The 16,556-nt window shown below is 47.8% G+C and overlaps 1 protein-coding gene across 1 annotated transcript in view; it reads right to left on the reverse strand.

Moving 5' to 3' along the window:
• Positions 1–237: 237 nt before the first annotated feature.
• The window catches only part of LOC119978721 (lipopolysaccharide-induced tumor necrosis factor-alpha factor homolog), a 29,327-nt gene continuing 13,008 nt past the window's right edge, over positions 238–16,556 (reverse strand). Inside the window, exons 2-4 of the mRNA XM_038820556.1 lie at positions 11,176–11,376; positions 3,418–3,571; positions 238–838 (exon numbers count right to left, since the gene is read on the reverse strand). Of these exons, the coding sequence (XP_038676484.1) occupies positions 730–838; positions 3,418–3,571; positions 11,176–11,376 (464 nt within the window). The 3' untranslated portion in view covers positions 238–729. The remainder of the gene's footprint in view (positions 839–3,417; positions 3,572–11,175; positions 11,377–16,556) is intronic.

Below are 16,556 nucleotides of genomic sequence, written 5' to 3' on the forward strand. Positions count from 1 at the left end.
CAGTCACACCGATTTTCGGATCACGGAGAATCGCCGGACCAGCGAGGGCCCGATAACGGCATGAAAGTGGATTCTCCGTCCCCGCGATTTTGGCATGGGGCTGCGGAGAATCCAACCCAATATCTTTCACCTTGTCCCTACTTAAGGAACATGAAATTAGTGCGGAACTAGACAGATGCCCAAACCTATAAGATGTCAGATCACCAGCCCGTGAGCACATTAATGATAGTCTGACGATCTCTCTTTAATGCAAGCTTTATTTAGCACAGTTACTGTCAAAATCACAATTGATTTTACCATCAAATTGACCAATTCAAACACGATTCATATTGAGAATTACTTCTAATGAAACTCACTTAAAAGCTATTTTTAAAAAAAAATTGTTGCCAAACTTATTTTAAGACCATTTAAACCAAGTGACAAAGTTACCTGAAGGGGAAAAGTAAGACTTGCCATTTCTACCCCTTCCCACCCCTCCTAATTACGGCTGCTAACAACTCTTGCAGGACCACCCGTGTAGATTCACTCGAGAAGATACCGCCATGTAGTAACCAGCCTCTCAATGATTTTTCACTAAAACATCAGTTCATACCCTGGAAGTGAACACGTGATATCTCCCGAGTGATACAAATCGGATTTCATTAAAAAAAGGAACATTCCATCTAGAAGTCACGTCAAAATTTGAAGTGTCACAGAGGCACAGCAGGATCTCGGAGAAATGTTCTCTTTTTACAGGCGCTTACAACTGCTGATGTGCTGCCCGCAATTTGGACAACTGTGCTCCACATCCTGAAGACCATCGACACAAAATGGGATCAGGCAGCAGCCAAACACACACCTAGAACGGGAGAAAACATCAGGCAGTTAGAGCATCCTTCAGACACAAGATTTTGAAGAACATACAAATTGAAAAGGCAACAACATGGAAATAGGCCAGATAATTTTTCATTGTGAGCAGTTTTGGGCCCTGTATCCAAGGAAGAGTGTGCTGACCTTGGAGGGCGTCCAGAGGAGGTTCCCAAGAATGATCCCCAGAATGAAAGGCTTGTCATATATGAGGAGCAAGTAAGCACTTTGGGTCTGTACTAATTTAGAAGGATGAGGAGGGGATCTTATTGAAAATTACAGAATACTGAGAGGCCTAGATAGAGTGGATGTGGAGCGGAGAAACTAGAATGTGAGGGCACAGCCTCAGACTGAAGGGACGATCCTTTAAAACGGAGATGAGGAGGAATTTCTTCAGTCTGAGGATGGTTGAATCTGTGGAACACATTGCTGCAGAAGGCTGTGGAGGCCAAGTCATGAGTAGCTTTAAAGACAGAGTTAAATAGGTTCTTGCTTAATAAGGGGATCAGGGGAGAAGGCAGGAGAATGGGGATGAGAAACATATCAGCTATGATTGAATAACGAAGCAGACTTGATGGGCTAAATGTCTCAATTCTGCTCCTATATCATATGGTCACAGAAAAACAATCATAGGGACAAAAGTGTGTAAACGAGGGTATTAAACTTCAGCACTAATTGTTAATGACAACATTTGCGTCACCAGGAAGCACAATATCACAGTGGTTAGCACAGTTGTCTCACAACTCCAGGGTCCCAGGTTCGATCCCTGGCTTGGGTCAGTGTGTGTGGAGTTTGCACTTTCTCCCAGTGTCTGTGTGGGTTTCCTCCAGGTGCTCTGGTTTCTTCCAACAGTCCAAAGACGTGCAGGTTAGTCGGATTGGCCATACTAAATTACCCTTGGTGTCCAAAAGGTTTAGATGGGGTTACAGAGATAGGGTGGTGGTGTGGGCTAAGGTGGGGTATTCTTTCCAAGGCCGATGCAGACTCGATGGGCCGAATGGCCTCCTTCTGCACTGTAAATTATATGATTCTACGATGTACTTTCACAGGTCTTCTACCTACCAATGTTAGGCTTGTCATACACATCCAATGTCTTCCACAATCATCTAGAATGTGCTTTCTCACAAACTGAATCCTGTAAAGAATTCCTCTCATTTCTACCAGTTGCTCATTCTCCATTGAATCTGCAAGACTTTTATCATCTGCACTAAAGAAAAACTTTGGAAGCACCCTGCTATCTCTTCAGCCAAGGATTACCATTTACTGTGACAGGACTCTTGACAATATTAGACCCTTCCTGCACCTCTAACTAAACTAACTAAATCCCTCTCATCACAAACCTTCTAACCTCACCAGCCTCCTTGTTCAATGGATTATATCCTGCTATTTACACTGCCCAAACATCAAAAGCATTTTCCTCTCACCTCCTGCGTTCTGGAAGATTGCTCCCTGAGTAACCCTGGTTTCTGCTTCTGGTACCACAACCTCTAGCTGCTTTTGCTCTTCTAGAATCATCGTAGAAACCTTACAGTGCAGAAGGAGGCCTTTTGGCCCATAGAGTCTGCAACCCTTCGAAAGAACACCACATCTAGACCTACGTCCTTGCCCTATCCCCTTAAGGGGCAATTTAATATGGCTAATCCAACTAACCGGCACATCTATGGATTGTGGGAGGAAACAGGAGCACCTGTAGGAAACCCACACAGACACGTGCACAAACTCCACACAGACATTCATCCAAGGCCGGAATTGAACCTGGGTCCATGGCACTGTGAGGCAGCAGTGCTAACCACCACACCTTCCCACACAATCTCAGAAACAGAACTCATCATCCAGTCTGGAAACAGTAATTCTCTTCTCTCTCCACAGATGCTATCAGACCTGTTGAGATTGTCCAACATTTTGTTTTTTTTCCCCAGATTCCAGCTTCCACAGTAATTTGCTTTGATATTATTGAAGCAGAACTTCCTCTCACATCAGTGAGATAGGGGAGACTAGGAATTCTGCCTAGAATGTCTTCTCGACATGGAGGATGTTTTAAGGTAGATATTTTCTCGCTGTTAAGAGGGTCATTGCCCAATATTAACCCGCTTCGGGACAAAGAAATGCCCGTTATGCTTTATCAGCATTTTAAGTTGTTTTCAACAGGCTACATTTTGAATTTCTCCCATTTTCTCTTTTTCTTTATATGAGCTATTGCTGCCTCCACCTCACTGTTTTGATAGTTTCTGCTTCTGTAAGGCATAAATCTAATAATTCCATGCTACATCATTAAGTACAAATGTTTTTTGGTCCCCAGGATCACTTCTGATATTACCTATTCTGCAAACGGTCTCAACTCAAAATTACAGATTCCTTCTCCGTTGTTGATAGTTGCTGACATTTCCTATTTCATGGTCAGATTGCAACCCATGGAAACTTTCTGCACTCATGTAAAATGTACTGAAAATGGCAAAAATATTCAACAAAAGATTCACTAATGGAAGAGCATAGCTTCCACACACTTGCGATGGACAGCAAGCGCACATGTGCAATTTCATTGATTCTTTCCAGATTATTTGGATAACCTACCCAACAAGGAAGAGACCTCCACAGCTAAGCCATGTCAGTGCACCTGGCGAGTGGCTGACACGAGTGATAACCAACTGGTTGCAGGATGGACAGGTTGTCTGGATTGGTTGGAAGCCGAAGTGTTGTGAGGGCTGCACAACAACAGTCTGGACCACTAAAGGGGAAAAAAAGAACAAAGGCGCTTACGAAGGACATCCTAAATAGCCAATATTCTGTAAATCTACCCAAATCAAACCATTTAACAATAATGACAAGATGTGGAAATCAAATTATTCGAAGTTTAAATATTTCTACTCCCATTTTACTATCCAACCCAAAGGTGTCTCCATGGGCAAGTTATGTTCTGCATTCATACTTGCTGGTTCACATCAGTAAACACTCAAGACCAAGCAAGGAGAGGGAAGAGAGATCAGGTAGCAGTTCACTTGGTTGAGTGTTGTTTGCTCAGTTCAACTTGTCATGTGAGAGTAACTTTAAGAAATGGATGTTTAAGCAATGTACCTTTAAGAAATGGAGCAGCTCATATTACTGAAGTGATGTCAGAGTGTGGGTGGAGCTGGGTTTTAGCTCAGCCATTTTGCAGTGTTTTGGTTTCAGTTTAAGAGAGAGAGAGAGAGAGCAGCTGAAAAGTGCCAGGCTGGGTGTGTTTGTGCATTTTTCAAAAATCTGCAAGAAGAAAACACAGACCTGGTCTATTGATGTCTGAAAATCCAAAGATTATAAGTATATTGAATGTAACCTCATGTCTGTTGTTAAAGGTGAAGTCTTTTGGAGGTTTCATGGAACATTTTGAAGGATTTAGTGTTGTATTATTTTCGGAGTTATCTTTGAAGTAAGGGGTGTTAAGAAAACCAATATTTATTTTAAAAGGTTAATTTAAGTCCATGGAATAAACATTGTTTTGTTTCAAAAACCACATGTCCATAATTGTAATACCACATCTAGGGAACAAGCGTGTGCTTCAAAAGCATCAATCCATTAAAGGCAGCGTTCCTGGTTGAACTCCATGATACATTTTGGGGTTCTGAAAACGCCGCTCCCATAACAAACTCAAAGTGTGTATGCTCCAATATTGAGGAAGGTGAAAGTGATTAAAAACAGCCAACAGCAGGCTTGAAAAAAACAAAGACAGCATTCAAGAACAGATCAGAAATTCAGGTTCAAGGGTCAATTCACAATGAGTATTTTTGGAAACGCAGAGTTAGATTCCCAAGCAGGTACAAGAATTCTAATAAATCCTGATTGCTTAATGCAAGGGTTCAAAAATTGGGTTCCATGGGAGCCTCCCTGGGGTTCTGCACCAGGCCAGACTGACTGATGCAATTTGAGTTTCATGCTGTTTCCAGCTTGTCCAGAGTCTGGCTTGCTGAGAGGGAGTAATGGGGAGAACTGGACCTGCCAGTGGGAGCGAAGATGCTGAAAAAGAGATGGGGGGGCTGGAGTCACTAGACCACAGAGAAGGAGAAGGAGAAAGTGAATGAGCGAGGATGTATGCACGTGTCAGTGTTCAAAAATGAGAATCCAGAAGTCCATTGGCACTCTTCCTATTTGAACTGAAGCAGCAACACTTGCATTAAAAATGACAAAAAGATAAAATGACAAAAAGGTGGACTTCCAGTGGCGGCCATTGTGTGAGTGGTCGCACATTTAATGGCTCCCGCTCATAATGGGATTTATGGACCTTTTCCACGGCTAGCGGGTGGATTTTCTGGTGGGGTGGTAGGAGAGTGTCCCACCAGCGGATGGATTCATGGACCAGAAGTGGCTGAAAAAGAAGAGAACGGTTGGTGATAGCTGGAGCTGTGCCTACGACACAGGTGAAAATTGTGGAGGGTCAGGGATTGCCACTAACTCTCAACGGTCGACAGAGCAGTTGGTGGGCTTCCTTAATGAGGTCACCCAGCAGAGGAAGGAAAATTTGGAGGACCTGGCGAGAGTGGTGGGGATCGACCGCATGGAGAAGAGGCTGGAGGCTAAGAGCCACGTGATCCAGAAGGTGGAGGAGACGGTGGGGGAGCAGCTTGCCTCGATGGCAGTGGAGACGGCGATGATGCGGGATCAACAGAGGCTGCTGCAGGACAAAGTGGAGGACCTGGAGAATCGGTCCCGCAGGCAAAATCTGAGGATCGTTGGATTGCTGGAGGGCAGCGAGGGAGTGGACATCGGCATGTATGTTGCTCAAATGTTCGAGAAGCTGTTGGGTGAAGGGGTATCTGTGCTCCATAAAAACGGCCTTGGAAGTGGACCGGGCGCACAGGGTGCTAACGAAGAAGCCGCAGGGGAACGAGATGCCGAGGGCGATGGTGGTGCGCGTGGAATGATTCTTGGCCAATGAGGTGTGCCAGGCAGATGAGGCACTGCACCTGGTGGGAGGGTACCAAGCTGCATATATTCTAGGACCTGGATGCAGAGTTGGCCAAAAGGAGAGCGGGCTTCAACAAAGTGAAGGCAGCCCTCTTTAAGAAGGGAATGAAGTTTGGCATGTTATTCCCAGCGCACCTGTGGGTGACCTACAAAGGATCGAGAGCTGTACTTCAGGATGTCGGAGGTGGTGATGAAATTGGTCAGGGACAATGAACTGGCAGGAGATGGAACTTTGGAGGAGAGTTCCATTCCTGTTCCTTTGGAGTTTGTGTTATTTTTGGACTGTGATTGGGGCCATTGCTCTGTGTTTCTTCTTGGTGGGGGATGGTGGGTTGCTCTTTTCTTTGTATTCGGTTGGTGTAGTTACATTTACACCAGGATAATGGATAATGTTTGAGCAGGTTTGGGGGGGGGGGGGGGGGTGTAGGATGCTAAGTGCCATGGGCAGGGTCTACCAGGCTAGCTGGGCAAGCTTGTTCATGGAGGCGCAGTGGGGGGTGAGCAGGAGGCAATTGTGTTGATGAGGTTTGTGGCTGTTTTTTGTGGTTCGCGGTGGTTGGGGGGGGGGGACTGCTGACAGGGGAAGTTGTTTTTTTTTAAAAAGAAAGGGGGTATGGGGAGGGTTAATTGGCATCCGAGGCCGGGCATGAGAAGGTGTGGGACGTGGGCTGGAGGGGCTATGGTTGATTGGTGGGGGCAGTTTCTCCCCGCCAGCCAGGCTGATCATATGGAACATGTGAGGGTTGAATGGGCCAGTCAAGAGGGCCTGTGTGTTCGCACATTTAAAAAGTCCAAAAGGTGGACGTAGCTTTGTTGCAGGAGAAACATCTGCAGGTGGTGGATCAGACTAGGTTGAGGAAAGGATGGGTAGGGCAGGTATTCCATTTGGGAATAGATTTCAAAAATGAGGGGGTAACGATTTTGATTAATAAACGGTGGCGTTCGAAGTGGGGAGTATAGTGGCTGACTCATGGGTGGGGGGGGGGGGAAAAGAGGTGGAGAGGGAGATACGTGATATGGTGAGTGGGAAAATGGAAGGGATGCCGGTGGTGGTGAATATTTATCCTCCGAACTGGGATGATCTGGAGTTTATAAGGCGGGTGTTGGGGAAGATCCCGGATCTGGATTTGCATGTGTTGATAATGGGGGGGGGGGGGGGGGGGGGGGGGGGCAGATTTTAATATAGTTTTAGACCTAAGCTTGGACAGGTCAAGTTTAAGGTCAGGGAAGGTGTCTGCAGGAGCGAAGGAGGGGAGTGGTTTTATGGAGCACCCAGAGGGCGGGAGGGTGGTGTAGATCCAACAGAGGCTTGGGAGGCCGAAGGCAAAGGTATTTTCATTATTCTCACATGGGTACAGTGTGTACTCCCGAATTGACTTTTTTTGTTTTAGATAGGATGCTAGTATTCAGCGATAGTGGTGTCAGATCATGCTTCGCATTGGGGGGGACTTGTGGGTGAATAAGGATGGGGCCCAGTGCCCACAATGAAGGCTAGATGTGGGGCTTTTGTTGGATAAGGAGGAGGAGATGTGTGAGCAGGTGAGGGGGGCCTTTCAGGGGTATGAGGAGATATACAGCACAGGGGAGGTCTCGGCGGCCACGCTGTGGGAAGCATTGACGGCAGTGGTGAGAGGGGAGTTTATTTTGATACAGGCATACAGGGAGAAGGCAGAGCGGGTGGAGATGGAAAGGCTGCTTTAGGAGATTCTGAAGGTGGACAGGAAGAACTCTGAAGCCCAGAGGTGGGGCTGTTGAAGGAGCGGCAGAAGGAGCTTGGGTTGTTATCCACGGGGAAGGCAGTTGGGCAGCCGAGGAGGGCAAGAAGGGCAGTTTATGAATATGGTGAGAAGGCAAGCAGTATGCTGACGTACCCGTTGTTATAATATCCACTCATGTATATAATGAGATGCAGACAGGCAGTGATTGACACACTGGATAACCAATGCACACACACGACACAGGACAACCAGTCACCAGACAGAACACCACCACTATAAAGCCCACAGGGCATTAAGACTCTCCCTCTCTCACAGGACACGGCTAAGGAGATAGTCACAGTGCACAAGCTGGTGAGCATCATCTCTATGTGGTAGAGAGCTAGTCTGGTCAAGCCAGTAGGAGGTTATCAGTTAGGTTAATAGAGTGTCAACCCACAGCAGATTATGTACAGCAATCAACAGGTTCAATAAAACAGTGTTGGACCATCTCCTGTGCCGGAAGCCTGTTTCTCGCTTTACTGCATCCAGTTGCAGTCGATTTAGACCAACACAGATAACACATCACCTGTTGAGGGAGGGAACAGGAGGCAGTGAGGGAGATCGGGAAAGTGAAGGACAGTGGGGTGAAAACAGGTTTGGACCCGGTTTGGGTGAATGGGGTGTTTAGGGATTTCTACAGTAGGCTGTATGAGTGGGGTCCCCCAGTCAAGGTGGAAGGGTTGAGGTGGTTTTTGGAGAGGCTGGAGTTCCCAAGGGTGGAAGAGGAACTGGTGGATGGATTGGGTGTCCCCATCGGGCTGGTGGAAGTGGTGCAGGGGCTGGAAAGATGCAGTCGGGCAAGGCCCCGGGCCCAGATGGATAGCCAGTGGAGATTTACAAAATGCTCTCTGGGATTCTGGGACCCTCGTTGGTGAGTGTATTTAACAAGGCAAGGAAGCAGAGGGTGCTTCCCCCGACACTGTCGCAGGTCTCGATCTTTCTGATTTTGAAGCGGGATAAGGATCCGGAGCAGTGTGGGCTGTATAGGCCGATCGCACAGTTAAATGTGGATGCCAAGTTATTGGCTAAGTTCTTGGCCTCGAGAATGGAGCACTGTATGCTGGGGGTGATAGGGAGAATCAGACAGGGTTCATGAAGGGGAGGCATCTGGCGACTAATATCAGAAGGTTGCCAAATGCAACAATGATGGCCCCTGAGGATTTGTGGGAGGTCCTGAGGCAGTTTGGGTTTGAGCAGGGTTTTGTGGATTGGTTCCGGCTGCTGTATCAGGCACTGGTGGCGAGTGTGTGGACGAACCGGTGGCGAGTGTGCGGATGAACCGGGTGAGCTCGTATTATTTTAGGCTGCACCAGAGAATGAGGCAGGGATGTCCACTTTCCCCGCTTGCCCTGGCTACAGAGCTGTTGGCGATGCCGCTGAGAGCGTTGAGAAACTGGCACAGGATATGTCAGAGGTACTGAAAGTAAGAGTGGTTCCGAGTCCAGAGGTGGCGATTTTTGGTGTGTCACAAGACCCGGGGAGTCCAGGGGGCAAGAGAGGTCGATGTCTTGGCCTTTGCCAGCCTGGTAGCCCAGAGACGGATCTTGTTAACTGATGTGTTGGGTACTCTGGATATATGGAGACTGTGATTATCTTAGCAGTAACGTAGACAGGCTCCCAACACTTGTAATAGTACAACACTATTTTATTAAGCTAAGAACTGTTGAACATACTTGCACTGTGGGTCGACACTATGTTAGAACAACTGAAGACCTATGCCTATCCTGACCAGTCTAAACTGTTAGCACATGGTGAAAGTCTGTGCTACTAGCTGGAGCTCTGTCTGTCTCAGAGGCTGCATCCCGAATGAGCGGGAAAATTAGTGCCCTCTGGCTTTATAGTGAGCGTGCCCTAACTGGTGATTGGCTGCTGTGTTGTGTGTGTTGATTGGTCTTGCAGTGTGTCAGTCAGTGTGTGTCTCTGCACCATTATATACTGATGTGTATATCATGACATTAACATGGAGGGACTAGGAGCCCCCTAAATCGGGGGTATGGGTCAGTGACACAGCTGGGTTTCTCAGACTTGAAAAGATCAAGTTCACCCTGAGGGGATCTATGCTAGGGTTCACCCGGAGGTGGCAGTCGTTTATCAACTTCTTTGGGAAAAATTAAGCTGTCAGCGGTGCGGGGCGGGTTTCAAAAGGGGAGGCATGGGGAGTTGGGTAAGGTTGGTTCTGAATTGAGGTTGGGGAGTTGTTTATGTAAGCCATTTTAGCTGGTTTTTGTTGTTTGTTTGGTGGACGGTTGCTTATTTTGTTAAAATTTATAATATAAATGCCTTAATAAAATATTTTTCAAAACACAAAATGACAAAAAGGCAGGACCCAAGTACATTTTTAATGCAAGAAATTTTAAACTATAATGTAGATATAAAAGAAATTGAAAAGACTTATAAATTAGGTTTTTGTATGTTTGCACCTATTGCACTCTTCAGCACAATAGTGTGTTTCTCAGTGTTCTTTGGCAGTCTAAAGAGTTCTGTAGCGGGGAAATTTCAGAAATCCTAGCTTAGTGAGTAATGCACTGCCTAATTCTGTATTATGTCTTTGATAAGGAGATATCTCATTTTTAAATTCTCATTCTGCCCAAGTGAATCGACCTCAGCTGCACTAAAGATAGGATAATTGGTCAGAAAGCAACAACCTATAAGAGGGAAGCAAAATAGACAGAGATTGATGACCGCCAATAACCCATTCATACAGTACATACAGGATCGGCTCCACCCCAAGGCTTCCTGTAAATCTGAATAGATCTTCACCTGAATCATCCGAATAGGTTTTCACCCCACTTTTATTGCTGTCAATTTACTTTCATTTTTCCCATCGATCAGTTTTTCCTCCCCATTGTCTCCCCCTCAACCCACCCCACTAGGGCCACCTGTCCCCTGTTCTGCCATTTAACATAGGAACTAGGAGCAGAATAAGGCAAGGAGAGAAGCAGGCAATTCTGCTCTTCAAGCCTGCTCCACCATTCAATCAGATCATGGGCCTCAAATCCAGGTCCTTGTTGTTCCCTATATCCCTTTAACCCGTTTTTAAAAGAAAAAAATCAGAAATATATCTATTTCATTTTGAAACCATTTAATAATTCAGATTCCACCGCACTATGGGGCAGTGAGTTCCTCAAATTCACCACCCTCTGCGAGATGTAGTTCCTCCTCATCTCATAACACATTCTGATCTCTTATGTGCCACTATTGGCAAACTTCTCAGGTCATCATCACCACCACTTACATCCCTTTGTCTTTCGGTCCACAGCATCTTTGTCAAACTCCACCTATCTGAACATCCAGGTAGTATTAAGCAGTCAATACCACAACCAAAAAATGCACACGTTGATGCATTTTTAAAGAAGGGAGGAAAATGCACAATGGCTCGGTTACCCATTCCTTTTAGCGCACCCCATAGTGACAAACCCCAATTTTGGGCATGAATGAAAACCATTCTGTGAAGCAGACAACAATTTGGGTAATCCTTCTATCCACAGGCAGTAATATTGGAACAACGCACCCCATTCGATGATTAGAAGTCTATGCAGACTCTTGTAGATGGGTATGACATGGCAATCCAACACTCTTATAACATCTGTTCAGAGTTCATTGTAATACTTTCAAGGGATGCGAGAAGCAAACTTACCGACAGGCTGAGGTGCTGGCATTCCAGGTCCTCCCATGGGGGGTCCTGCAGGATACGATGGGTATCCAACTGCAGAGGGCTGTGCAGGATAAGGCGGTTGTCCAGGCATCCCCTGGTAGCTTGGTGGTTGCATTGCATCTGTATAGTTCGGGGGTGGAGCACCATAACCACCTTTTGACTCCATTGGGCTCGATATATCACCTGAAATTGAAGAGTAAGAAATATTACTCAGCTCTTTCCCAAGTATTAGATCTACTTGAAGCTCTGGAGTAGTGTTTTGCTTTGAGCAGTGTTATGCTGGTAATTTTGCTCTGCCTAGATGCTTTTTCTTCAAGTTGTACATCGGATGTCTCAGCAGGCACTCCCACACACCACTCTTTCTCCCCCTCCGACTCAGCAGGCACTCACACACCCCCCCCCCCCCTCCACACATACACAGCAGGCACTCCCACACACCACTCTCCCCCTCCCCCACACCACTCCCCCACTCACAATCCCCCCAGCAACACTCAGCAGGCACTCACATAACCACTCCACTCCTCCCCCCCTCCCCAAACCACGCTCAGCGGGCACTCCCTCACACCACTCTTCCTCCTCTCCTCCCCCCCCCCCCAAACAGCGCCGGCCCTAGGGTTGCTGGCCCCCGGGCAAGCTGAACTTCGGCGCCCTTCGGGGGGGGGGCGGGGGCGGAGCGGAGGGGGCCCCGAGGGCGGGGGGGGGGGGGGGGGGCGGAGTGACCTGGTACATGATCAGGACCCACCGATCGGCGGGCCGGTCTCTCTGTCGGCAGGCCTCCTTTCTTCCACCGGCGAGCCTGGATCCATCCGCCATGTTTGTGCGGGGCGGCCTGGGGGAGGGCGGCCACCGCTCATGCGCTGGTTGGCACCGGCCCAACTGCGCATACGCGGGACCAGAGTCTTTTACGCGGCGCCGGGTCTCTGACGCCGGTCACGCACTCCTTGATGGCGCCCCCTAGCACATGGCGCCCCGGGCGACTACCCGAGTTGCCGGTACCTTGAGCCGGCCCTGCCCCCAAACCACGCTCAGCGGGCACTCCCTCACACCACTCTTCCTTCTCTTCCCTTCCCCCCCCCCCCCCCCCCCCTCCTCACCAACCACACTAGCAGGCACTCCCAATTCAGCAGGCACTCCCACACCACACATCCCCCCAAGTTGGTTAATTATTAACAATGTCCCTTGTTCTACCATCAACATTTGTAAACACAATGTTCAACCTTGAAGGGACATAAAACAAAATGATATCAGATCAGTCACTCATTATAACTTCAAATTTAGTCCCCAGTGAATCAGTTGCAGAACGATTGATCTAATGCCACCTATTTGATGGCCTTTTGAGTCTCCAGTTTGGCATAGATTTCCCTTGTCGATATAATTTACGATTTATAAAGCCTTCAGAAAGTCCGCTCGGAATACTTTGGTCACGTTACTGTGGGCAGAGTCTCAAAACATTCTGCAGTTCCCCACCTTCGACGTATTTCACATTCACACCATAGTTTAGAGACCACTAATCACAAATTATTCCTGCCTTCCAAAAAAACCTAAGCATTTTGTAGAAAATGGTTATAATGCAGGAGTGATAACGTTGGGAGATTCTTAAACACCCATTCACAACCAACAACAAATCTGGGGAGGAGTAGGATACACCTAGGTGAAAGGGAGTGTGGTGATCTGTGTGTGCATGTACACAAGGAGTTAATGTGTAATCAGTAGCAGCACATGATCAGTAGAAGGACGGACCAACAGTGGTATAAAGGGCAGCCACATTGGGTCTCTCTCTCTGGGATGCATTGTGATCAAAGCAACAGCAGACTAGTTCAGATGGCTAGTGGAGTTACATATTGTTACCATAGTTAGATCTTGTTAACCTTATCACTAGTATCAAAGTTAAAGTAAAGAACTCATGCAAATATTGTTCTAGTTACTCAATAAACCTTTTGGTACAACTGGAAGAGTTTGAATCTTCATCGGGATTCAGAATACCTCATCACTAACCCAGGATTGAGTAGCACATGTTACCTACCACACAGGTAACAAAACAGGGAGCTTGGGTGTAACAGGAGAAACAGGAGGAAGGCCACCGACAAGAGGGATCCCCTGGCCAAACCGGGAAACTGACCATCCTAGCCTCTCTCTCTCGAGAACACAAGTGAGAAAACAGGGTTCTTTCTCCCCTCCCCCCCCAACCCTTCCTTGCAAAACAAATGGAATTATACACAATGTCTAGAGGCCAGCCAGTAATGGTAAATACATATGTAAAGGGGTGTATAATTCTTAACACGTTAAAAATCCCAATAAGAACACTAAAATAAATGACGTACACACACACTCGTGTGTACACACACACGCACACACACACTCGTACGTGCACACACACACACTCGTACGTACACATACACACACACACTCGTACACACACACGTACACACACACTCGTACGTACACACACACACACACACTCGTACGTACACACACACACACACACTCGTACGTACGCACACACACACACACACACACGTACGTACGCACACACACACACACGTACGTACGTACGCACACACACACACTCGTACGTACACACACACACACACTCGTACGTACACACACACACACACTCGTACGTACACACACACACACACTCGTACGTACACACACACACACACTCGTACGTACACACACACACACACACTCGTACGTACACACACACACACACTCGTACGTACACACACACACACTCGTACGTACACACACACACACACACTCGTACGTACACACACACACACTCGTACGTACACACACACACACACACTCGTACGTACACACACACACTCGTACGTACACACACACACTCGTACGTACACACACACACTCGTACGTACACACACACACTCGTACGTACACACACACACTCGTACGTACACACACACACTCGTACGTACACACACACACTCGTACGTACACACACACACTCGTACGTACACACACACACTCGTACGTACACACACACACTCGTACGTACACACACACACTCGTACGTACACACACACACTCGTACGTACACACACACACTCGTACGTACACACACACACTCGTACGTACACACACACACTCGTACGTACACACACACACTCGTACGTACGTACACACACACACTCGTACGTACGTACACACACACACTCGTACGTACGTACACACACACACTCGTACGTACGTACACACACACACACTCGTACGTACACACACACTCGTACGTACGTACACACACACACACACACTCGTACGTACACACACACACACTCGTACGTACACACACACACACACACACACACTCGTACGTACACACACACACACACTCGTACGTACACACACGCACACTCATACGTACACACACGCACACTCGTACGTACACACACGCACACTCGTACGTACACACGCACACTCGTACGTACGTACACACACACACTCGTACGTACGTACACACACACACTCGTACGTACGTACACACACACACACTCGTACGTACACACACACTCGTACGTACGTACACACACACACACACACTCGTACGTACACACACACACACTCGTACGTACACACACACACACACACACACACTCGTACGTACACACACACACACACTCGTACGTACACACACGCACACTCGTACGTACACACACGCACACTCGTACGTACACACACGCACACTCGTACGTACACACACGCACACTCGTACGTACACACGCACACTCGTACGTACACACGCACACTCGTACGTACACACACGCACTCTCGTACGTACACACACGCACTCTCGTACGTACACACACGCACTCTCGTACGTACACACACACTCTCTCGTACGTACACACACGCACTCTCGTACGTACACACACACACACTCTCGTACGTACACACACACACACTCTCGTACGTACACACACACACACTCTCGTACGTACACACACACACACACTCTCGTACGTACACACACACACACTCTCGTACGTACACACACACACACACTCTCGTACGTACACACACACACACACTCTCGTACGTACACACACACACACACACACTCTCGTACGTACACACACACACACACTCGTACGTACACACACACACACACTCGTACGTACACACACACACACACTCTCGTACGTACACACACACACACACTCTCGTACGTACACACACACACACACTCTCGTACGTACACACACACACACACACACTCGTACGTACACACACACTCTCGTACGTACACACACACACACTCTCGTACGTACACACACACACACTCTCGTACGTACACACACACACACTCTCGTACGTACACACACACACACACTCGTACGTACACACACACACACACACTCGTACGTACACACACACACACACACTCGTACGTACACACACGCACACTCGTACGTACACACACGCACACTCGTACGTACACACGCACACTCGTACGTACACACGCACACTCGTACGTACACACACGCACTCTCGTACGTACACACACACACACACTCTCGTACGTACACACACGCACTCTCGTACGTACACACACACACACTCTCGTACGTACACACACACACACACGCACACTCGTACGTACACACACGCACTCTCGTACGTACACACACACACACACTCTCGTACGTACACACACACGCACTCTCGTACGTACACACACACACACTCTCGTACGTACACACACACACTCTCGTACGTACACACACACACACACACTCTCGTACGTACACACACACACACTCTCGTACGTACACACACACACACTCTCGTACGTACACACACACACACTCTCGTACGTACACACACACACACTCTCGTACGTACACACACACACACTCTCGTACGTACACACACACACACACTCTCGTACGTACACACACACACACACACACTCTCGTACGTACACACACACACACACTCTCGTACGTACACACACACACACACTCTCGTACGTACACACACACACTCTCGTACGTACACACACACTCTCGTACGTACACACACACACACTCTCGTACGTACACACACACACACTCTCGTACGTACACACACACACACACTCTCGTACGTACACACACACACACTCTCGTACGTACACACACACACACACACTCTCGTACGTACACACACACACACACACACACACTCTCGTACGTACACACACACACTCTCGTACGTACACACACACACACTCTCGTACGTACACACACACACACTCCCGTACGTACACACACACACACACACTCTCGTACGTACACACACACACACTCTCGTACGTACACACACACTCGTACACACCTGCTATAAAATCCAAAAATGGTTTG

Source organism: Scyliorhinus canicula, chromosome 15 (assembly GCF_902713615.1).
Source record: "Scyliorhinus canicula chromosome 15, sScyCan1.1, whole genome shotgun sequence".
Taxonomy (NCBI): Eukaryota; Metazoa; Chordata; class Chondrichthyes; order Carcharhiniformes; family Scyliorhinidae; genus Scyliorhinus; species Scyliorhinus canicula.